The sequence below is a fragment of the Ranitomeya variabilis genome, chromosome 5 (genome assembly GCF_051348905.1).
Source record: "Ranitomeya variabilis isolate aRanVar5 chromosome 5, aRanVar5.hap1, whole genome shotgun sequence".
Taxonomy (NCBI): domain Eukaryota; kingdom Metazoa; phylum Chordata; class Amphibia; order Anura; family Dendrobatidae; genus Ranitomeya; species Ranitomeya variabilis.
Window position 1 is genome coordinate 177,854,091 of NC_135236.1, and position 24,173 is coordinate 177,878,263.

The following is a 24,173-nucleotide window of genomic DNA, read 5'->3' on the forward strand; positions in this document are numbered from 1 at the left end:
TAGCGAGACCTGGGACCGACATAGCTGGAATGACACTGGTGCGGTAGGTGAGTAGAGGGTATTTTTATTTAAAAAGGTGGAATATAACATTTAAGCAGGGGTTGTCCAAATAGTGGACAACCTCCCTAACAAGGGGCAAATAGTGATTACTAGATGATAGGGTCAGAACATCTCCAAAATCACAGGCGTTTCCAATATTCATTAATTACCAAAACAGTCTAAAGAACAACAACATGGTGCTGGTGACAGGGTCATTGGCATCAAAGGTTTATTGATACTGTTGTGAGAACTGATGTTTTATGTTCTATGAAATACACTGCTCAAAAAAATAAAGGGAAAACTTAAACAACAGAATATAACTCCAAGTAAATCAAACTTCTGTGAAATCAAACTGTCCACTTAGGAAGCAACACTGTTCGACAATCAATTTCACATGCTGTTGTGCAAATGGAACAGACAACAGATGGAAATTATTGGCAATTATCAAGTCACACTCAATAAAGGAGTGGTTCTGCAGGTGGGGACCACAGACCACATCTCAGTACCAATGCTTTCTGGCTGATGTTTTGGTCACTTTTGAATGTTGGTTGTGCTTTCACACTCGTGGTAGCATGAGACGGACTCTACAACCCACACAAGTGGCTCAGGTAGTGCAACTCATCCAGGATGGCACATCAATGCAAGCTGTGGCAAGAAGGTTTGCTGTGTCTGTCAGAGTAGTGTTGAGAGGCTGGAGATGCCAGGAGACAGGCCAGTTCACCAGGAGACGTGGAGGGGGCCATAGGAGAGCAACAATCCAGCAGCAGGACCGCTACCTCAGCCTTTGTGAGAGGAGCACTGCCAGAGCCCTGCAAAATGACCTCCACCTGGCCACAAATGTGCATGTGTCTGCACAAATGGTTAGAAACTGACTCTCTGAGGATGGTCTGAGTGCCCAACCTCCACAGATGGGGATTGTGTTCACAGCCCAACACCGTGCAGGACACTTGGCATTTGCCACAGAACACCAGGATTGGCAAACTCGCCACTGGCGCCCTGTGCTCTTCACAGATGAAAGCAAGTTCACACTGAGCACATGTGACAGATGTGACAGAGTCTGGAGACGCTGTGGAGAGCGATCTGCTACCTGCAACATCCTTCAGCATGACCGGTTTGGCAGTGGGTCAGTAATGGTGTGGGGTGGCATTTCTTTGGAGGGCCACACAGCTCTCCATGTGCTCGCCAGAGGTAGCCTGACTGCCATTAGGTATCGAGATGAGATCGTCAGATCTCGTGAGACCATATGCTGGTGCAGTTGGCCTTGGGTTCCTCCTAATGCAGGACAATGCCAGACCTCATATGGCTGGAGTGTGTCAGCAGTTCCTGCAAGATGAAGGCATGGAAGCTTTGGACTGGTCCGCCCGTTCCCCAGACCTGAGTCCGATTGAACACATCTGGGACAACATGTCTCACACAATCCACCAACGTCACTTGCACCACAGACTGTCCAGGAGTTGGCGGATCAGTAGCATGCCCAGGCGTTGTAGGGAAGACATACAGGCACGTGGAAGCCAAACACACTACTGAGCATCATTTCCTTGTCTTGAGGCATTTCCACTTAAGTTTGATCAGCCTGTAACTTCATTTTCCACTTTGATTTTGAGCATCATTCCAACTCCAGACCTCCGTGGGATATTAGTTGTGATTTACGTTGATCATTTTTAGGTTTTATTGTTCTCAACACATTCCACTATGTAATGAATAAAGATTTACAACTGGAATATTTAATTCAGTGATATCTAGGATGTGGGATTTTAGTGTTCCCTTTATTTTTTTTTGAGCAGTGTATATAAAGTGGTCTTTAGAGCAGTTACAGTTTCAGCAATGTTGGATAGCAAGTAACACTGTGTAAAGAGGAGGATAGGATACCCAAATAAGTGGAAGAACTTGCAGGAGCCTTAAAAAAAAATAAACAAAAAAAACACAACTTTTTTTACTATGTGCTTTGGACAAACACACCATCCAATCACTGTACTAAAGTAACTGTGACAGAAACAGTGCAAGAAGCACCTTGTTGTTCTATTTTCTTCTTTTTACTTCTAAAATCAATCTTCAGGGAAGGTTTAGTGCAGCAATGCCTGGGACTCAACTGTGGTACTACTGGACCAAACTTAAATCACCATAAGTATTACAGCCTTGTAAAATCAGCGTAAGGAAATACGGTCATAACATACCACAGAGATAAGTGCATAATACAGTCAATTCTATGAGGTAGAGTCATTCCCATGTTATACTGTCATTAATGATGATTAGAATGTGTTGTCATGCATCATGAAATTGAGAATTCGACTGAGATCTGCTAAGTCTCTCAATATGAGCTTCACTACCTGCTACAGAAAACGAATAGAAATTAAACAATATTGGGTGTTTTATTCTATTTTTAGCGAAATTTCCCATAAATATCACTTTTGACAACAGCGCCTTAGGTTCTTTTTGACAATTCCAACCAACATGTTGACAAACGTGTTCTGAATACAGGCTTTACCTGCTCCTCAGTCATAAGCAGACACACATTGGATTATAGAAGTTACTCATTGGAATACTGGACTGTGAAGAGTTATAAATGCAAATTTCATTCTGGTACTTCCTCTTAAAATTAATTCATTCAAGAACACAATAAACATTAGGAGCAATGAAATAAAATGCCCTTAAGGCGCCTAATGCACGTGGCTATGTTTTATCTGCTTTGTATGAAGGCGTCAAAGAGCACCAGTAAAGGTACATGGGACGTTTATTGCGCCTCTTACTTGGGGTGTAAAAGTATTTCACAGTTGAAATAGGAAAAGTTCCAGAATCTTCTATTTCCCACTGACATCTGAATGGGGAAAAAGGAGTATAAACATCATTGGTCACTAAACAATTGTTTGTGCTTATTCAAGAGTCTCATTTTGCAATCAGTTTGAAGTTATATGCTCCTATTGTACGGTATCTCAAATCATAGCTATAAGGGCTCATATTTAGACGTCACGTTTTTATTTTCTCGTACATGAAAAAAAAAGCAGATTTTTTAGCAGTGTTTGGTCAATATGTTTATTTTTACAATCACTGATTATTAGCTATGACAGAAAAGAAAAATAATTGTAAATTTCCAATGTTAAAAGTGCACAAATAGCCGGATTACTTACGGTAATACTCTTTTAATGAGTCCATGACAGCACCCACTGGAGAGATAGGGATCCGCCCCAAGGAACAGGAAACCTACAGAGACATAAAAGGGGGGCGGGGTCCCCCTCTCCTCCTCAGTTTAATTTCAGAGTACCCGGAGGACCGCCAGTGTTAGTCAATCATCACAATGTATCATCAGAATATAAACTTCATAGAAGTAATTACATTGGCTTTTATTAGGGAGGGATGTGACTGGGTGCTGTCATGGACTCATTAAAAGAGCATTACCGTAAGTAATCCGGCTATTTACCCTTCGCCATGACAGCACCCACTGGAGAGATTTCCAGAGACCAACACCTAGGGGGGGACCACCGTGCTGAGGATAGTCCTGCCAAAGTGTAGGTCAGAGTCGGAAGACAAGTCAAGCCTGTAGTGATTATAGAAAGTGGAAGGAGCCGACCAAGTTGCAGCCTTACATATATCTTCGATTGGCACGTTCCCTTTTTCGGCCCAGGAAGAAGCCATGGCTCTGGTGGAATGTGCTTTGATGCCCTCCGGAGGTTCTTCATTTTTCATGGAATAGGCCAACCGGATAGCGTCTCTTATCCACCTGGATAATGTTGCTCTTGTGACTCCATATCCTTTCTTTTTGCCCTGGAAGGATATGAACAGAGCCCTACTCTGCCTCCAACTACTAGTTTTCTCAATATATTGCAAAACTACTCTCCTGACGTCTAGAGTATGGAATTTTTGTTCTTCAGGAGTAGAGGGGTCTTTAAAGAAAGTAGGAAGATGTATCTCCTGTGACCTGTGGAACTTCCCTGCTACCTTAGGAAGGTATAGGGGGTCCGGTTTTAAGATTAGTCTGTCATGAAATGTGAGAAGGTAAGGTTGATCTATCGACAAGGCCTGAATGTCGCTGACTCTTCTAGCCGATGTTAAGGCTACTAAGAAGGCTGTTTTTAACGACAAGTGTTTTAAAGATGCTGTGTCTATAGGCTCAAACGGAGATTCTGTTAGAGAGTCTAAGACTAGATTTAGATCCCAAGGAGCTACCCTAGGTATGTGGACAGGAGTAACTCGTTCACAGGCCGTGATGAAGCGGGATACCCATTTATTACCAGCAATATTATGGCCATAGAGGGCACCCAGAGCAGACACCTGGACCTTTAATGTGTTAACTGACAGACCTAACTCTTTCCCTTTCTGTAGAAATTCTAATATAGATTTTATTGGGACTTCAGAGGGGTTTGAACTAGTATGGAACTGTAGAAATTTCTTCCATACTTTGGTGTAAATTTTTGTCGTAGATGGTTTCCTGCTAAGCAGGAGTGTATCAATTAGGCCTTTTGAAAACCCCCTGGAATTTAATATCTGCCTTTCAAATTCCAGGCCGTCAGGTGGAGGCTGTCCACCTGAGGGTGGAAGAAAGGTCCCTGAGAGAGAAGGTTTGGGATTGAGGGAAGGACCCAAGGATCCGTCACCGACATTGACCGCAGGCACGAGAACCATGGTCTCTTGGGCCAGAATGGCGCTATCAGTATTATCCTGGCCTGCTCTTCCCTGATTTTCCGTATTACTTGTGGAAGCAGAATTATCGGAGGGAAAGCATACGCCAGCTTGAATTGCCATGGTGTTTGAAGAGCATCTAGAATGTCCGGGTGATCTGCACGGGACCGAGATGCGAATTTGTGGACTTGTTTGTTTTGTTTTGTAGCGAACAGGTCTATTTGGGGTTTGCCCCATAACAATGTTATCTTGTGGAAAATGTGAGGATTGAGACACCATTCTCCTTGATGAAGAGTGTGTCGACTTAGAAAGTCCGCTTGTTGATTGTCCTCTCCTTTGATGTGGACTGCCGAGAGGGACAACAGATGCTTTTCGGCCAGGATTAAGGTACTGTTTGCGGAAGACATTAGAGCGTCTGATCTTGTGCCGCCTTGTTTGTTTAAATACGCCACTGTCGTAGTGTTGTCTGAACAGATTCTGACGTGGCTTCCTCGTAGCTGTGGGAGAAATTGACGCAGTGCATAGTTTACCGCATTCAATTCTTTCAGGTTTGATGAATATAAATCCTCATTCTTATCCCAGGTTCCCTGGCAGAATCTATCTCCCATGTGTGCGCCCCACCCGTGGGGACTAGCGTCCGTAGTTATCGTGTGGGATGGTGATATTACCCAAGGGACACCCCCCGCTAGGTTGTCTTTATTTAGCCACCATTCTAAGGAGGATAAGACTTTCTCGGATAAAGTTATTTTCGATTCAAGGTGCCCCAGAAATTTTCTCTGTTCCCGAAGTATCTGATGTTGTAATGTTCGGGTATGAAGTTGTGCCCACTGAACGGCTGGAGTACAGGAGGAGAGGGATCCTAGCAAGGACATTCCTGCTCTCAGGGACATTTGAGGTTTGTGAATGGCCGCCACAACTTTACCCTCTATAAGAGATATTTTTTCTTGGGGAAGTAGACATTTTTGCTTTATGGAATCTAGATTAAATCCCAAAAATGTCTGAAGAGAAAGTGGGATGAGTCTGGATTTTTTATAGTTGACGATCCAGCCCAGGCTTTCTAAGGACGAGACAGTGTCAGCTAATCGTTTCCGCACACTGAAGGGATGAATTTCCTACAACTAAAAAATCATCTAAGTAGGGAATGATTAATGTGTCTCTCTGGCGAAGGTAGGCCATTACTTCTAACATTACCTTCGTGAAGATCCTGGGTGCCGTGGAGAGACCGAAGGGCATGGCTGTATACTGGAAATGATGAATCTCCCCCTCAAGAGTTACTGCCACTCTTAAGTATTTTTGATACCTACTATGGATAGGGAGATGGTAGTAGGCATCTTTTAAATCAATGCCGCCCATTCTACAATTTGGAAAAAGGAGCTTAATGGCCGATCTAATAGACTCCATTTTAAACGTATAATTTTTAATAAACGTATTGAGTTTTTTAAGATTTATAATTGTTCGAAATGAACCATCGGGTTTAGGGATTAAAAATAACGGAGAGTAGAACCCTTTACCCTCTTGTCCCTTTGGCACCCTAACTAAAACATTTTTAACTATAAGACTTTTAATTTCCAGTTCAAGGGCCTTCTGTTGCACTGGTGAGGAAAGGGCTGTTAAAATAAAGGAATCATGGAGAATTTGGAGGAATTCTATTTTCATTCCTTCCTTAATAATATTTAGCACCCAGGAACTTGACGTGATTTTTCGCCATTGGGGAAAGAAAAATTTTAACCTGCCCCCTACTGGGGTGTCTGGTGTTTCAGAATTTGTTGTCTCTACGGAAGGGGGGGGCCTTTGAACATAGTGCCACCCTGTTTTCCCTCTCTTGTGGCCCATCGTGACGATCTTTCATTTTGTGTTCTTTTCCCGAACGGCCTCTTCCTAAAGGTCTTCCTATAGAAAGGAATTGAGGGGTCAGGGAAGGCTTTTTTCCTCTCTTTTGCTTTTTTGAGGATCTCGTCTAATGCTTTCCCAAACAAAAACTCACCCTCACACGGAATAGCGCAGATCTTAGCCTTTGACTGCGTATCCCCCTTCCAGCTCTTCATCCATAACGCACGTCTGGCATTATTAATTAGACCGGCTGATCTTGCTGCAAGGCGAAGAGAGTCAGCTGAAGCATCGGCCATGAATGCTGCTGCACCTCTAATTAGTGGTATCGCATCCCGCAATTTTTGTCTGGAGACCCCCTGTTCGATCTGTTGATCCAGCTGATCAATCCAAACAAGCATGGATCTAGCTGTGCACGTGCTGGCAATTGATGGCTTAAATATGCCCGTGGAAGCCTCCCATGATCGTTTCAGTGACGATTCTGCCTTCCGATCTAGAGGATCAGAAAGTAGGCCCGCATCCTCGACTGGTAGAGCTGACTGTTTTGAGGTGGAGGCGACTGCAGCGTCCACCTTAGGGATTTTAGTCCATGAAATTAACTCCTCATCATTAAAGGGGTACTTCCTTTTGGAGGCTGACGGGAGAAAACCTCTCTGGTCCTGTTTCTTCCACTCCCTCTTTATCAGTGCCTTAACCGCAGGAATTACTGGGAATGCTCTTCTCTTCCTCTCCGCCAACCCTGCAAACATGATGTCTTGTGCAGTTTGGTCGTCTTTTGTATCCTCACAACCTATAGTATTCCTGATGGACTTTACTAGGTTGTCCACCCCATCAAGGGGAAAACAAGCTCGACCCTCAATGTCGGAATGTGTTGAGGAAGAGGAAGACGCCTGCGAGGAGTCTGAGTGGATAACGCCTTCCTCCTCGGACTCAGAGCTGGATATAGCCTTTTCTTTCCCGGATTTTTTAGGGGGGGTACTGGCTTGTGAGATGGCCTGTAATTCCTCTCTAATTATGGCCCGTATATCTGTGACCGACATAGATGGACTCTGCATTGTTTCCGCCATACACTGATTGCAGAGTTTTTTGGGGTGGGAATCTGGGAGAGGCTCGTCACATAACGCACATTGCTTGTGCTTAGATTTCTGTCTCTTTTTGGCCTGGGAGAAGAAGACATTTGTGGAAAAGGGTGTCAGCTTTATAGGCAGAGGGGAAATCACACTCACCCAGTGAAGCTGTACGGTACCGAAATAGGAGGCTGCGACTTTCTGGATCTTGAATCCTTGGTCTCACTCCTGTGGCTGGCATCTGAGGACCTTCTGCTGGCTGGCTCACCTGCTGGGTCCACAGTCTTGCCTGGGGACGACATGTTGCATCGCCTGTGCGTTTGCAACTTCCCCCTTTTTATAGGCCAGGATCCGGTCAGTAAACTTTTTTTTTTTTTCTTTCACAGCGGTGCACTGCGCATGCGCGAAACCGCGCTTTCCCCCACCGCTGTGTGAGTGACCCGGAAGTGCTCCTCTACCTCCGGGTCATTCTGGGGATTCTTACACCGCTCCACGCATGTGCGGCCGCCATTATCCCGGCCTGCGCTATGGAGCGGTGTACCGGCTGCCGCTGCAGCTGTGCCGCAGATCCCGGACCCTTTACCTGGTGGTCCGCGTCTGGAGCCTCTTCAAGGCCGCACCTCTGCAGCGTTGCTCTTGTGGAATCGGCGTCGTCTCTCCCGGACTCAGCCATCCCACATGCCGGCCAGACGAGGGGGGAGCCGTCTAACGGAATCTCCCCCGACGCTGCATCTGGACTGCATCCCCTGCCGTTCCCGCAGAAACCGCACAGGCGGATGCTCCTAGCCCAGGTAAGATCTTCTGTAGTCTTCAGAGATCCTGTCCCCTGGGAACAGGAAACCTAAACTGAGGAGGAGAGGGGGACCGCCCCCCTTTTATGTCTCTGTAGGTTTCCTGTTCCTTGGGGCGGATCCCTATCTCTCCAGTGGGTGCTGTCATGGCGAAGGGTAAAACACGGATTGCACATGAATGGGATTGTGTGTGCTGTCCATCATGTTTACAGACCCTAAAAACTTGTATGGGTGATTTTGATCTGTGAATTGGATCCAAAATGGACATGCATATGTGATGTTTTTTGTTGCAAATGTGAACAGGTTACTGGGATGCAACACACAGATAAAGATGAGGAAGGAGTAACTAACTAACTAAGCTATTTATTTTCCTAACATGGAAATGAAGGTAGTCAGTTATTCGGGTACAGGGTATCCAGTCACACAATATTAGCAGTAATGGCAATAACAACAGTTTAACAGTTCAATATCTTATTCTCTATTTTATTAACAGTTAAAACGAGAAGTTTCCATACACTACATAAAAAGACACATATGCTTATTTTTCTCAATATCCGACATGAAATCTGAATAAACCTTTCCCTTTTTGGGTTAATTAGGATTACCATAATTATTAATATTTGCCTAATGCCAGAATAATGAGAGAGAGAATGTTTTAAGGCATTTTTATTACTTACTGCAAAGTCAAAAGTTTACATACACTAAGATTAACCCCTTTCTGCCATTGGACGTACTATTCCGTCTATGTGGGGTGGGCCCTAATTCCCAAGGACGGAATAGTACGTCCGGAGCGATCGGCCGCGCTCACGGGGGGAGCGCGGCCGATCGCGGCCGGGTGTCAGCTGCCTATCACGGACCGCCCCCGGCACATTAACCCCCGGAACACCGCGATCAAACATGATCGCGGTGTGCCGGCGGTACAGGGAAGCATCGCGCAGGCAGGGGGCTCCCTGCGGGCTTCCCTGAGACCCCCGGAGCAATGCGATGTGATCGCGTTGCTGCGAGGGTCTCTTACCTCTCCTCCCTGCAGCAGGCCCGGATCCAAAATGGCTGCGGCATCCGGGTCCTGCAGGGAGGGAGGTGGCTTACCAAGTGCCTGCTCAGAGCAGGCGCTTGGTAAGCCTGCAGTGCTGGAACTCAGATCGGTGATCTGACAGAGTGCTGTGCAAACTGTCAGATCAGCGATCTGTGATGTCCCCCCTGGGACAAAGTAAAAAATTTAAAAAAATAAATAAATTTCCACATGTGTAAAAAAAAAAATAGAAAAAAAATATATATTATTCCCATAAAAACATTTCTTTATCTAAATAAAAAAAAATCAAACAATAAAAGTACACATATTTAGTATCGCCGCGTCCGTAACGATCCCACCTATAAAACTATATCACTAGTTAACCCCGTCAGTGAACACCATTAAAAAAAAAAAAAAAAAAAAAAAAAAAATGAGGCAAAAAACAACGCTTTATTCTCATACCGGCAAACAAAAAGTGGAATAACACGCGATCAAAAAGACGGATATAAATAACCATGGTACCGCTGAAAACGTCATCTTGTCCCGCAAAAAACGAGCCGCCATACAGCATCATCAGCAAAAAAATAAAAAAGTTATAGTCCTCAGAATAAAGCGATGCAAAAATAATTATTTTTTCTATAAAATAGTTTTTATCGTATAAAAGCGCCAAAACATTAAAAAAATGATATAAATGAGGTATCGCTGTAATCGTACTGACCCGAAGAATAAAACTGCTTTATCCATTTTACCAAACACGGAACGGTATAAACGCCTCCCCCAAAAGAAATTCATGAATAGCTGGTTTTTGGTCATTCTGCCTCACACAAATCGGAATAAAAAGCGATCAAAAAAATCTCCCGTGCCCGATCATGTTACCAATAAAAACGTCAACTCGTCCCGCAAAAAACAAGACCTCACATGACTCTGTGGACTCAAATATGGAAAAATTATAGCTCTCAAAATGTGGTAACGCAAAAAATATTTTTTGCAATAAAAAGCGTCTTTCAGTTTGTGACGGCTGCCAATCATAAAAATCCGCTAAAAAACCCGCTATAAAAGTAAATCAAACCCCCCTTCATCACCCCCTTAGTTACGGAAAAAATAAAAAAAATTTAAAAATGTATTTATTTCCATTTTCCCATTAGGGTTAGGGTTGGGGCTAAAGTTAGGGTTAGGGTTGGGGCTAAAGTTAGGGTTTGGATTACATTTACGGTTGGGAATAGGGTTGGGATTAGGGTTAGGGGTGTGTCTGGGTTAGAGGTGTGGTTAGGGTTACCGTTGGGATTAGGGTTAGGGGTGTGTTTGGATTAGGGTTTCAGTTATAATTGGGGGGTTTCCACTGTTTAGGCACATCAGGGGCTCTCCAAATGCGACATGGCGTCCGATCTCAATTCCAGCCAATTCTGCGTTGAAAAAGTAAAACAGTGCTCCTTCCCTTCCGAGCTCTCCCGTGCGCCCAAACAGTGGTTTACCCCCACATATGGGGTATCCGCGTACTCAGGACAAATTGTACAACAACTTTTGGGGTCCAATTTCTTCTCTAACCCTTGGGAAAATAAAATATTGGGGGCGAAAAGATAATTTTTGTGAAAAAATATGATTTTTTAATTTTACGGTTCTGCATTATAAACTTCTGTGAAGCACTTGGTGGGTCAAAGTGCTCACCACACCTCTAGATAAGTTCCTTAGGGGGTCTACTTTCCAAAATGGTGTCACTTGTGGGGGGTTCCAATGTTTAGGCACATCAGGGGCTCTCCAAACGCAACATGGTGTCCCCTCTCAATTCCAGTCAATTTTGCATTGAAAAGTCAAATGGCGCTGCTTCGCTTCCGAGCTCTGTCATGCGCCCAAACAGTGGTTTACCCCCACATATGGGGTTTCGGCGTACACAGGACAAATTGTACAACATCTTTTGGGGTCCATTTTCTCCTGTTACCCTTGGTAAAATAAAACAAATTGGAGCTGAAGTAAATTTTTTGTGAAAAAAAGTTAAATGTTCATTTTTATTTAAACATTCCAAAAATTCCTGTGAAACACCTGAAGGGTTAATAAACTTCTTGAATGTGGTTTTGAGCATCTTGAGGGGTGCAGTTTTTAGAATGGTGTCACACTTGGGTATTTTCTATCATATAGACCCCTCAAAATGACTTCAAATGAGATGTGGTCCCTAAAAAAAAAAATGGTGTTGTAAAAATGAGAAATTGCTGGTCAACTTTTAACCCTTATAACTCCCTAACAAAAAAAAAAAAATTGGTTTCAAAATTGTGCTGATGTAAAGTAGACATGTGGGAAATGTTACTTATTAAGTATTTTGTGTGACATATCTCTGTGATTTAATTGCATAAAAATTCAAAGTTGGAAAATTGCGAAATTTTCGCCAAATTTCAGTTTTTTTCACAAATAAACGCAGGTAATATCAAAGAAATTTTACCACTATCATGAAGTACAATATGTCACGAGAAAACAGTGTCAGAATCACCAGGATCCGTTGAAGCGTTCCAGAGTTATAACCTCATAAAGGGACAGTGGTCAGAATTGTAAAAATTGGCCTGGTCATTAACGTGCAACCCACCCTTGGAGGTGAAGGGGTTAAACAATTCTGGACTGCCCATATGATGATGTCATGTGTTTGGAAGCTTCCCAGTTCTGTTTTTTTGGCATCATCCAAGTTAATTAGAGACACACATGTGGATGTATTTTAACCCCTTTGTGACAGAACCAATTTGGTACTTAATGACCAGGCCAATTTTTAAAATTCTGACCAGTGTCACTTTATGAAGCTATAGCTCTGGAACGCTTCAACGGATCCCACTGATTCTGAGAATGTTTTTTAGTGACATTGTAATGGAAATACTTTTTTTTATTGTATTATTTTTACCTAGCTAAGGGGGTTATAAAGGGGGTTTGATTTACAGTTTTTTTTATTTTGATCACTGTGATAGACCCTATCACATTGATTAAAATGAAACCAATATGAAAAATTTCCTATTGTTGCTGGGGGACTTCACGGGGGGATGCAGGGACACTGGAGGTACCAGGGGGCGGGATCGGGGAACCCCATTTTGGCAGTTGTTAAGGAGTTAATGCACACCTGAAACACACTGGTTCTTTGTGTAGCATCATGGGAAAGTCTCAAGAAATTAGCCAAGATATCAGGAAGAGAATTGGGGACTTGCACAAGTCTGGCTCATCCTTGATTAAAATTTCAAGATACCTGAAGGTGCCTCGTTCATCTGTACAAACAATTATATGCAAGTACAAACAACATGGGAATGTCCAGCCATCATACCGCTCAGGAAGGAGACGGGTTCTGTGTCCCAGAGATGATTGTGTTCTGGTACGACATGTGCATATCAACCCAAGGTCAAAAGCAAAAGACCTTGTGAAGATGATGACGGAAGCTGGTAAGAGTGTGTCAATATCCACAGTGAAACAAGTACTGTATCAACATGGGTGGAAAGGTCACTCTGCCAACAAGCAATTACTCCAAAAGAAACATAAAAAAGCCAGATTAATGTTTTCAAATGTACACAGAAACAAAGACCTTAATTTTTTGAGACATGTCCTATGGTCTGATAAAACTAAAATTGAACTTTTGGGGCATAATGACCATCGTTACCATTTGGAGGAAAAAGGGAAAAGCTTGGAAGCCTAGGAACACCATCCCAACTGTGAAACACAGGGGTGGCAGCATCATATTATGGGGTTGTTTTGCTGCAGGAGGGGCTGGTGCACATCACAAAATAGATGGCATCATGAGAAAAGATTACGTGGCAATACTGAGGCAACATCTCAAGACATCAGCCAGGAAGTTAAAGCTTGAGCGGAAATGGGTCTTCCAAATGGACAATGACACGAAGCATACTGCCAAAATGGTAACAAATTGGCTTAAGGATAACAAAGTCAATGTTTTGGAGAGGCCATCACAAAGTCCTGATCTCAGTCCTATTGAAAATGTATGAGCAAAGCTGAAAAGGCCGGTGCGAGCAAGGCAATCTACAAATCTGGATCAGTTACATCGGTTTTGTCAGGAGGAATGGGCTCAAATTTCAACCAACTATTGTGAGAAGTTTGTGGAAGGATATCCCAAACGTTTGACCCAAGTCATTCAGTTTAAGGGCAATGGCACCAAATACTAATGATATGTATGTAAACTTTTGACTATGCAGTAATAAAAATGCCTTAAAACATTCTCTCATTATTCTGGCATTTGGCAAATACTAATAACTATAGACAACGGTCACCCAAATAGGTAGCCAAAACGAAGAGATCCAGAATAAAGTGAATTAAAGCTTTTATTGAAAAAATAAAAAATGCATAAAAATGCCCAAGCACCCTAACATAAGGTGGAAGGCTAAGTGCAGTACATCTTTCCATCATATCAAATGCACGGTAGTAACTCCATAATCTCATATAATCTGGTACACCTCTAGCTGCCTTAGCATGCCCATAATACATAAAATACTAGTGTATAAAATCCAGATTTTATAATAATATCTACCTGCAATCAGCACAGCGTTCCACCTCATCCCAACGCGCGTTTCACCGCAGGCTTCTTCCGCCCCCGGTATTTCCCACTAGGCCGCAAGTCTTTAGTAGCCAGTCCCTTAAAGGGAACCGGTCACCCCCAAAATCGAGGGTGAGCTAAGCCCACCAGCATCAGAGGCTTATCTACAGCATTCTGTAATGCTGTAGATAAGCCGCCATGTATCCTAAAAGATAAGAAAAAGAGGTTAGATTATACTCACCCAGGGGCGGTCCCGGTCCGGTCTGATGGGTGTCGCGGTCCGGCGCCTCCCATTTTCATCAGATGACGTCCTCTTCTGGTCTTCACGCTGCGGCTCCGGCGCAGGCGTACTTTGTCTGCCCTGTTGAGGGCAGAGCAAAGTACTGCAGTGCACAGGCGCTGGGCCTCTCTGACCTTTCCCGGCGCCTGCACACTGCAGTACTTGGCTCTGCCCTCAAAAGGGAAAAGTACGCCTGCGCCGGAGCCGCAGCGTGAAGACCAGAAGAGGACGTCATCCTATGAAGATGGGAGGCCCCGGACCGGACCGCGACGCCCACCGGATTGGACCGCCCGCCCAGGTGAGTATAATATAACCTGTTTTTCTCATCTTTTAGGATACATCGGGGGCTTAGCTACAGCATTACAGAATGTTGTAGATAAGCCCCTGCTGCCGGTGGGCTTAGCTAACCCTCGATTTTGGGGGTGACAGGTTCACTTTAATACTTTCACGACATGCGCCGTACATGTACTGCACATGTCGTGTCTCCCCCTTTGATGTGGGCTCCGGCAGTGAGCCCACATCAAAGTCGCGACATGTCAGCTGTTTTGTACAGCTGACATGTGCGCGCAATAGCGGCGGGTAAAATCGCTATTCACCCGCCGCCATTAACCTGTTAAATGCCGCTGTCAAACGCAGACAGCGGCATTTAACCGGCGCTTCCGGCCGGGCGGCCGGAATGGACGTCATCGCTGACCCCTGTCACATGATTGGGGGTTGGCGATGCATCAGGATGGTAACCATAGAGGTCCTTGAGACCTCTATGGTTACTAATGCCGGCCTGCTGTGAGCGCCCCCCTGTGGTCGGCGCTCACAGCACACCTGCAATTCAGCTACATAGCAGCGATCTCATGATCGCTGCTATGTAGCTGATCCAATCGAGTGGTGCCAGCTTCTAGCCTCCCATGGAGGCTATTGAAGCATGGCACAAGTAAAAAAAAAATGTTTTTAAAAATATGAAAAAAAATATAAAAAATATAAAAGTTTAAATCACCCCCCTTTCGCCCCATCCTAAATAAAACAATACAAAAAAAATCAAACCTATATTTGGTATCGCCGCGTTCAGAATCGCCCGATCCATCAATAAAAAAAAAGCATTAACCTCATCGCTAAACAGCGTAGCGAAAAAAAAAATCGAAACGCCAGAATTACATTTTTTTGGTCACCGCAACATTGCATTAAAATGCAATAACGGGCGATCAAAATAACGTATCTGCACAAAAGTGATATTATTAAAAACGTCAGCTCGGCACGCAAAAAATAAGCCCTCACCCGACCCCATATCACGAAAAATGGAGACGCTTCGGGTATCGGAAAATGGCACTTTTTTTTTTTTTTTTTAAAGCAAAGTTTTGAATTTTTTTTCACCACTTGGATAAAAAATAACCTAGACATGTTAGGTGTCTATGAACTCGTAATGACCTAGAGAATCACAGTGGCAGGTTAGTTTTATCATTTAGTGAACCTAGCAAAAAAGCCAAACAAAAAAACAAGTGTGGGATTGCACTTTTTTTGCAATTTCATCGCACTTGGAATTTTTTTCCCGTTTTCTAGTAAAAGACATGGTAAAACCAATGGTGTCATTCAAAAGTACAACTCTTCCCGCAAAAAATAAGCCCTCACATGACCATATTGACGGAAAAATAAAGTTATGGCTCTGGGAAGGAGGGAAGTGAAAAACGAAAACGCAAAAACTAAAAAGGGCCGCGACTTGAAGGGGTTAAGCGAGCTCCTCACACTGACATATCCTGGACCACACTCTGTACTGTACGTCTACACTGGAAGTAACGGCCCAGTTCACTCGTGTCTCCTGGTCACCACAGCAGACATCTGGCCCCATACGATGATCATAGTTCGACCGTCGGTACTTGACCTGTGGTGTCCAGATGTCGGGTCTCAACTGGGGGAGACTGGAATTCAGGTCTTGACAGGCGCAGTTTGGATCTGGGGTTTTGATCGGCGTAGTCTGGACCTCGATACTTGACCTACAATGGTCCTGGTCCCTGGCCACTCCTCGGTCGTTCTGCCTCTGCGTTCCGCCGCTCCGTCCTTCCTCTCTACATTGTTGACTATAGGCTGTGCATTATGTTCTATGGGGGAGAGCATTATACTTTTTCTATGGTGCCACATTACTTCTATGTTCGCCCCTTGTGAGTTTAATGGTTTATTTTTTTTTCTATACATTAAGAAACAGCAGCAAAACAGGGGATATATACCAAGATGGGGGACATATACACCAGGATAGAGTGCACATATATATAAAAAAAAACAAAAAAACTTCCTTTTCACCCCCAATGGGGTGGTCTTTGTTGTCCTTTCTCATTCTCGGGTCCTGGTTGTTTGAGGGCTCTGCACAGGATCTTACTTATTCCCAGCAATGCGCTTTTCTGGACAGAGAGCTCAGATGTTGCTCCTGGGATCTGTTGTAGCCATTCTTCCAACTTAAAGGGACACTGTCACCCCCTCCAGCCGTTATAAACTAAAAGAGCCACCTTGTGCAGTAGTAAAGCTGCATTCTACCAAGGTGGCTCTTTTAGTTTTTGTTGCTGTTATTCCCCAAATAAAGGTATTTATAATTCTGCCCAAATACCTTTCTTTAGACCTGGAGGCAGGTCTGAACCCCCCTCTTTGAAGCGCCAAACTGCTGTCAGTCATATCTTCTGGGGCGCTGGTCGCCGCCCCCTCAGCTGTTTTCCTCGGAAATCCAGCGCCTGCGCTGTGCTCTTCTGCCTTGGGCAGGCGCATTGAGCATTGGCCGTCTGACCTCACCTGCTGGGTTGCAGACTGCGCCTGTGCGCGCAGTGCGGCCACCCAGCTACTGAATCCCCGCCCCGCAGTGTGTTATGCATTATGCACAGTGCGGGGCTGGAAGGCGGGGGACCTGGGGGAGCGTCTGACAAACGCAGTGCGCATGCCCAGGAATCCCAGCCCCGCACTGTGCATAATGCATAACACACTGCGGGGCGGGGATTCAGTAGCTGGGTGGCCGCACTGCCCGCACAGGCGCAGTCTGCAACCCAGCAGGTGAGGTCAGACGGCCAATGCTCAATGCGCCTGCCCAAGGCAGAAGAGCACAGAACAGGCGCCGGATTTCCGAGGAAAACAGCTGAGGGGGCGGCGACCAGCGCCCCAGAAGATATGACTGACAGCAGTTTGGCGCTTCAAAGAGGGGGGTTCAGACCTGCCTCCAGGTCTAAAGAAAGGTATTTGGGCAGAATTATAAATACCTTTATTTGGGGAATAACAGCAACAAAAACTAAAAGAGCCACCTTGGTAGAATGCAGCTTTACTGCTGCACAAGGTGGCTCTTTTAGTTTATAACGGCTGGAGGGGGTGACAGTGTCCCTTTAAGGGTCACTGCTCCAGGTGCATCTATCACCACTGGAATCACTGTTGCTTTCACCTTCCACATCTTCTCCAGTTCTCCTTTGAGGCCCTGGTATTTCTCCAGCTTCTCATATTCCTTCTCTCTGATGTTGCTGTCACTTGGCACTGCCACATCTATCATTGCTTCTTTATGATATTTACTATCACAATGTGTGGTTGGTTTAGCCCTTTCATTCTCCACCACTTTTTCTGGGGTCTCCCATCTGCACTTGGGGGACTTAGTCCATATGCTGTGCAGATGTTCCTGTAAACAATTCCTGCTACTTGGTTGTGGCATTCGGTATACACTGCTCCTGCTTGCATTTTGCACCCTGCCACTATGTGTTGGACTGTTTGAGGTTTCTTTGCATAGTCTGAACCTTGGGTATTGTCTGGTAGATTCCTGCTTCTATGGATCTGTTACTTAGTGCTTATTTACTTACTAGATGGTAGCCCGATTCTAAACCATCGGGTTTTCTAGAATATGTATGTAGTTTATTTATGAAGATTTTAGAATAATACATTGAATACACAGGATTCGGCCGGCCGCGACCAATTAGCGAAGCGTGGTTCAAATCCCGTGCCAATTCGCGGCCGGACTGTGCCGTCTGTCGCTGATTGTTCGCGGCCGGCCATTAAGTATATAACAGCCCACGTAGTAAATAGCACAGCCACGTAGTATATAACAGCCCACGTAGTATATAGCACAGCCCACGGAGTATATAACAGCCCACGGAGTATATAGCACAGCCCACAGAGTATATAACACAGCCCACAGAGTATATAACACAGCCCACAGAGTATATAACACAGCCCAGAGTATATAACAAAGCCCACAGAGTATATAACAAAGCCCACAGAGTATATAACAAAACCCACAGAGTATATAACAAAGCCCACAGAGTATATAACACAGCCCACAGAGTATATAGCACAGCCACGGAGTATATAGCACAGCCACGGAGTATATAGCACAGCCACGGAGTATATAGCACAGCCCACGGAGTGTATAACACAGCCCACGGAGTGTATAACACAGCCCACGGAGTGTATAACACAGCCCACGGAGTGTATAACACAGCCCACGGAGTGTATAACACAGCCCACGGAGTGTATAGCACAGCCCACGGAGTGTATAGCACAGCCCACGGAGTGTATTGCACAGCCCACGTAGTGTATAGCACAGCCCACGTAGTATATTAAACAGCCCACGTAGTATAATAAACAGCCCACGTAGTATATTGCACAGCCCACGTAGTATATTGCACAGCCCACGTAGTATATTGCACAGCCCACGTAGTACATTGCACAGCCCACACAGTACATTGCACAGCCCACACAGTACACTGCACAGCCCACGTAGTACACTGCACAGCCCACGTAGTACACTGCACAGCCCACGTAGTACACTGCACAGCCCACGTAGTACACTGCACAGCCCACGTAGTACACTGCACAGCCCACGTAGTACACTGCACAGCCCACGTAGTACACTGCACAGCCCACGTAGTACACTGCACAGCCCACGTAGTACACTGCACAGCCCACGTAGTACACTGCACAGCCCACGTAGTACACTGCACAGCCCACGTAGTACACTGCACAGCCCACGTAGTACATTGCACAGCCCACGTAGTACATTGCACAGCCCACGCAGTATATAGCAATGTGGGCATCATATCCCTGTTAAAAAAAAAAAAGAATTAAAATAAAAAATAGTTATATACTCACCTTCCGTTGGCCCCGGATCCAGGCGAAACGTTTACTGATGCTCCTCGCGCGCTCCGGTCCCAAGAGTGCATTGCGGTCTCATGAGATGATGACGTAGCGGTCTCGCGAGACCGCAGTGCATGGAGCGGTCACTGGAGCGTCGCGAGGAGTGGGAAAGGCCTGCTCCTGATCCGGGGGCCGACGGACGGTGAGTATATAACTATTTTTTTTTTTTTAACATTAGATCTTTTTACTATTGATGCCGCATAGGCAGCATCAATAGTAAAAAGTTGGTCACACAGGGTTAATAGCAGCGGTAACGGAGTGCGTTACCCGCGGCCCGTTACCGCTGCCATTAACCCTGTGTGAGCGCTGAGTGGAGGGGAGTATGGAGCGGGAAATTACTGCGGGGAGTAGGGAGGGGACGCTGACTGCGGGGAGGAAGAAGTGGCCATGACAGACAGAGGCCGCGACCAATGAATATCCGTGACAGACAGACAGACAGAAGTACAGACAGACGGAAGTGACCCTTAGACAATTATATAGTAGATGCTGCTATGATTAGTGCCTCTGTGCTGTCTCGGAGTCCAGCTTTCACCAGCCATTAGTAGGATTTCTCCATGTCTAAAAAAATCACAGAGAAAAAAGCAGAGATGGTTACTTACCTGCTGAAGCCTCCAAACAAATGCACCAGCAGGGCACATCGGACCCGATTAATGATGGCAACAACACAGGTGCAAAAAATACCGACGAAACAACCACTTTCAATCCAGTATTGGTTGTTTGGCATTAGTGCACAAAAAGATAAGCGATAATAGTCTGTATGTGGCATTGTTCACACAAGCAATGCAGAGCATCTGGTCTACAGCCTATTACTATCGCACATACAGGCGGGCTGCCCAGTGCTACAAAATGCATGCTGTGTGAATAGAGGCCTACAGTTTACAGAGCCATCTTGGTCTGACTGCGCCCTGCAAGATAAAGTGCAAAAAAGCCACATATCAATGTATGTAAGGTATTAGTTTATATTGGGGCCTCAATACGTAAGCCAGCAACCCGCGTCAAGGGTCCTTACATTTTTGCCTGTCCTAATGCTAAACATTGTGTAAAAGCTCACAGACGCATAAAGAGGACTTAAAAATCCTCCAGAAAATTGACAAAAAAAATCACAGAGAAAAAAGATTTCTCCATGTCTGGCACCTCCAATATCTGTCGATGGTACACCCTATACAGCAGCTTGTCTTGCCATAGCGCTTCATATTCCTGTCCTTCGTTCCAGATCTGTTGTTGCCGCCTTAGGTTTTCTCTCAGCATCTCATCTTTTGGTGCCATTTTTCGGATGTATTCCTGGATACTCCTTGTTTCATCTGTGATGGTGGCTTGGATGCTTATCAAACCTCAACTACCCTTCTTTCTGTTGGTATACAATCTTTGTCAGTGGACATGCAGGTCTTGTATCCATCCAGAGCTTCCTTATACGCTTCTATATCCTCTTCTCAATTGGTCTGCTGTTATAGTAGCATTTCATCATATCCAGGTTATCATGCCTTGTCCATGTATGGTTTTTTCCAGTAGCACATTTATCATCAGATTGTCCTGGGTCCTTGACATCTGACGTGAACCTTGTTAATCTCTCTTTGTTTGTGACACTCTCACGTTTATTGAGGTAGGCACTATAGTGTAAGGACCATACTGGTATATTATTTCCAACAGGGCAGAGACAAGATTTGAACCCCAGTCTCCCAATGTCATAGACAATGCACTTAACCATTATACTATAGATATATATTCTGGATGGGGGGGGGGCTCCTGTCCAAATCTTGCACCTGGGCCCCTCAGTCTCTAGTTACACCACTGCCTGAAGTACACGTGGTTTAGAGATCCCAACTGTGAAAAGATCTAAATTCTGCTTCCCTGTTTCTGTTTCCTCCACATTCATGAGTTCTGTATGACCCCACGCCCACCACTGATTGGCAGTTTTCTGCCTATGCACAGTGTAATTAGAAAGCTGCCAGTGATCGGGGTGTGGTTATACAGAACTTATCATTCAGAGGACTGGTAGAGTATGTGCACACATTGAGCATTTGCAGAATTTTCTGCAGAAAAAAAACAAAAAAGTGTTGGCATGAAAAATGATGCATGATTTTTTTTTTGCTTTGCAAACTTTTGAGTTTACTTTTTCCACTTAAAAAAAAAAAAAAAAAAAAAAAGAATACAACAAGTTTTGTGGTGTCATTATTATACTGACCCAGAGAACCATGTTACCAGGTTATCTTTACCGTGCATATAACGCCGCAGAAAGTGAAAAACCCTATTGCAGAATTCCATTTTTTTTTTACAATTTCATCAAATTGGGAATTTTTTATCCTCATTTTTTCACTATTCTGAATGGTAAAATGAACGATGTCATGCAAAACTACAACTCGTTCACCAAAAAAACAACTCATTATGTTGGCAGAAAAATAAAAAGTTACGGCTTTTGTAAAAAAATGAAAGCGTAAAAATTAAAAATTGGGCGTCAAAGGGTTACTCTTTTTCAGTAGATACGTCAAGTACACCGAAAAAACATGGTACAGCCCACGGTAAGGATAATGCAGCAAACGGAGGCGACGGCTGCGGTCTTAACGCCATTTGTCAGGTTTCGGGTGGCAGACATATCCTATACCAGACACAACCGCGCAGTCCGTGAGAATACGGTACCTGGCGTAAAGGACGGACACAACCGGATACAATATTGGACAGCGGACACAACCGGATACACTATGGGACGGCGGACACAACCGGATACACTATGGGACGGCGGACACAACCGGATGCACTATGGGACGGCGGACACAACCGGATGCACTATGGGACAGCGGACACAATATTGGACGGCGGACACAACCGGATACACTATGGGACGGCAGACACAACCGGATACACTATGGGACAGCGGACACAATATTGGACGGCGGACACAACCGGATACACTATGGGACGGCGGACACAACCGGATACACTATGGGACGGCGGACACAATATTGGACGGCGGACACAACCGAATACACTATTGGACGGCGGACACAACCAGATACAATATTGGATGGCGGACACAACCGGATACACTATGGGACGGCGGACACAACCGGATACACTATGGGACGGCGGACACAACCGGATACACTATGGGACGGCGGACACAACCGGATACACTATGGGACGGCGGACACAACCGGATACACTATAGGACGGCGGACACAACCGGATACACTATGGGACGGCGGACACAACCGGATACACTATGGGACGGCGGACACAATATTGGACGGCGGACACAACCGAATACACTATTGGACGGCGGACACAACCAGATACACTATGGGACGGCGGACACAACCGGATACACTATGGGACGGCGGACACAACCGGATACACTATGGGACGGCGGACACAACCGGATACACTATGGGACGGCGGACACAACCGGATACACTATGGGACGGCGGACACAACCGGATACACTATGGGACGGCGGACACAACCGGATACACTATGGGACGGCGGACACAACCGGATACACTATGGGACGGTGGACACAACCGGATACACTATGGGACGGCGGACACAACCGGATACACTATAGGACGGCGGACACAACCGGATACACTATGGGACGGCGGACACAACCGGATACACTATGGGACGGCGGACACAACCGGATACACTATAGGACGGCGGACACAACCGGATACACTATGGGACGGCGGACACAACCGGATACACTATGGGACGGCGGACACAACCGGATACACTATGGGACGGCGGACACAACCGGATACACTATGGGACGGCGGACACAACCGGATACACTATGGGACGGCGGACACAACCGGATACACTATGGGACGGCGGACACAACCGGATACACTATGGGACGGCGGACACAGACTGGGTCACGTTATCTCTCAGTTCCTCTATTGTTACCGACTTCACAGCCGGACATGACAGATTTCCCCGGGCACACAGCTGCCAGGAGTCTGATAAGTGAAGACTGTGGCTCTCGGGGTCTCAATCCCTGATTTGTGAGGAACAGAGGCCGCACCTCGGCTAAGAGCAGCGCCGGCGGCAGTCACCGGTAACCATGGCCACCACTGAGGAGACTGTTACCTGACGGGAGGCGGCGGCCTGTGCCCGGGGCGGAGCCGCAGTGTGAGCACCGCTCACGGGAGGGACACAACAAACTTCTCACATCATGGACGGGGAGCGGACGGCCGTGTGCAGGAATGTGTGGCGGGATATCAGGACTCCCGGCTGCTGACCCCGGATAACACAGCCAGTCTCTTATCAAGCACCTGCACTGCCGAGAGCTGCGCGTACTGATGAGGAACCACTAGAGCGGCCCTCACCCCCCAACTAGCTGTGTGGTACATGCAAAGTAGCCAAACTCTGGGGCACAGGCTGTACCATAGTGACACACTCGGGGGAGGGTGCAGAACTTCCAGCAGCCGATGGGCTCAGCAAACGACCTCTCCCAGCTCCGGAGCCTGTTCTCCGCCTGTGATGTGAACGGCTCCGGGCTGGTGGAGCTGGAGGACTTCGCTACCGTGTGTACGGACCTCGGGCTGCAGTCACACCTGGTGCGTCCTCTGTTCCGCAGACTGGATGTGGATGGAGACGGGCTAATAGACTTCCAGGACTTCTGCGCCCGGTACGAGGAGGTCTCCGAAGCCCTCAACCTGCCGGCGACTCATCAGCCGTGCGAGGCGTCACCTGCCTGGGAGGAGCTGGAGGGGCGACTGGGGGGAGAGACCCAGCACCTGACCAGGTAATGTGCGATACAGCCGGCACCTGACCGGGTAATGCGCGATACAGCCGGCACCTGACCAGGTAATGTGCGATACGGCCGGCACCTGACCGGGTAATGTGCGCTACGGCCGGCACCTGGCCGGGTAATGTGCGCTACGGCCGGCACCTGACCGGG

At 46.0% G+C, this 24,173-nt stretch overlaps 2 protein-coding genes and 1 long non-coding RNA gene across 4 annotated transcripts in view; 1 reads left to right on the forward strand and 2 right to left on the reverse strand.

Annotated features, from left to right (window-relative positions):
* Positions 1-23,497, reverse strand: part of LOC143775440 (uncharacterized) — a 128,072-nt gene extending 104,575 nt beyond the window's left edge. For both annotated transcript variants that reach the window (XR_013215648.1, XR_013215647.1), the window contains exon 1: positions 23,360-23,497. This is a non-coding gene — a long non-coding RNA (uncharacterized LOC143775440). The remainder of the gene's footprint in view (positions 1-23,359) is intronic.
* Positions 5,777-8,448, reverse strand: LOC143775437 (uncharacterized). The gene is made up of 2 exons (XM_077263570.1): positions 7,727-8,448; positions 5,777-7,640 (listed from the first exon to the last, which is right to left on the reverse strand). The coding sequence occupies exons 1-2, from the start codon at positions 7,847-7,849 to the stop codon at positions 6,426-6,428; spliced, it is 1,338 nt and encodes a 445-aa protein (XP_077119685.1). The 5' UTR covers positions 7,850-8,448; the 3' UTR covers positions 5,777-6,425.
* LOC143775438 (ras and EF-hand domain-containing protein-like) overlaps positions 23,190-24,173 on the forward strand; it is a 56,191-nt gene continuing 55,207 nt past the window's right edge. The window contains exon 1 of the mRNA XM_077263571.1: positions 23,190-24,017. Within this exon, the coding sequence (XP_077119686.1) occupies positions 23,701-24,017 (317 nt within the window). The 5' untranslated portion in view covers positions 23,190-23,700. The remainder of the gene's footprint in view (positions 24,018-24,173) is intronic.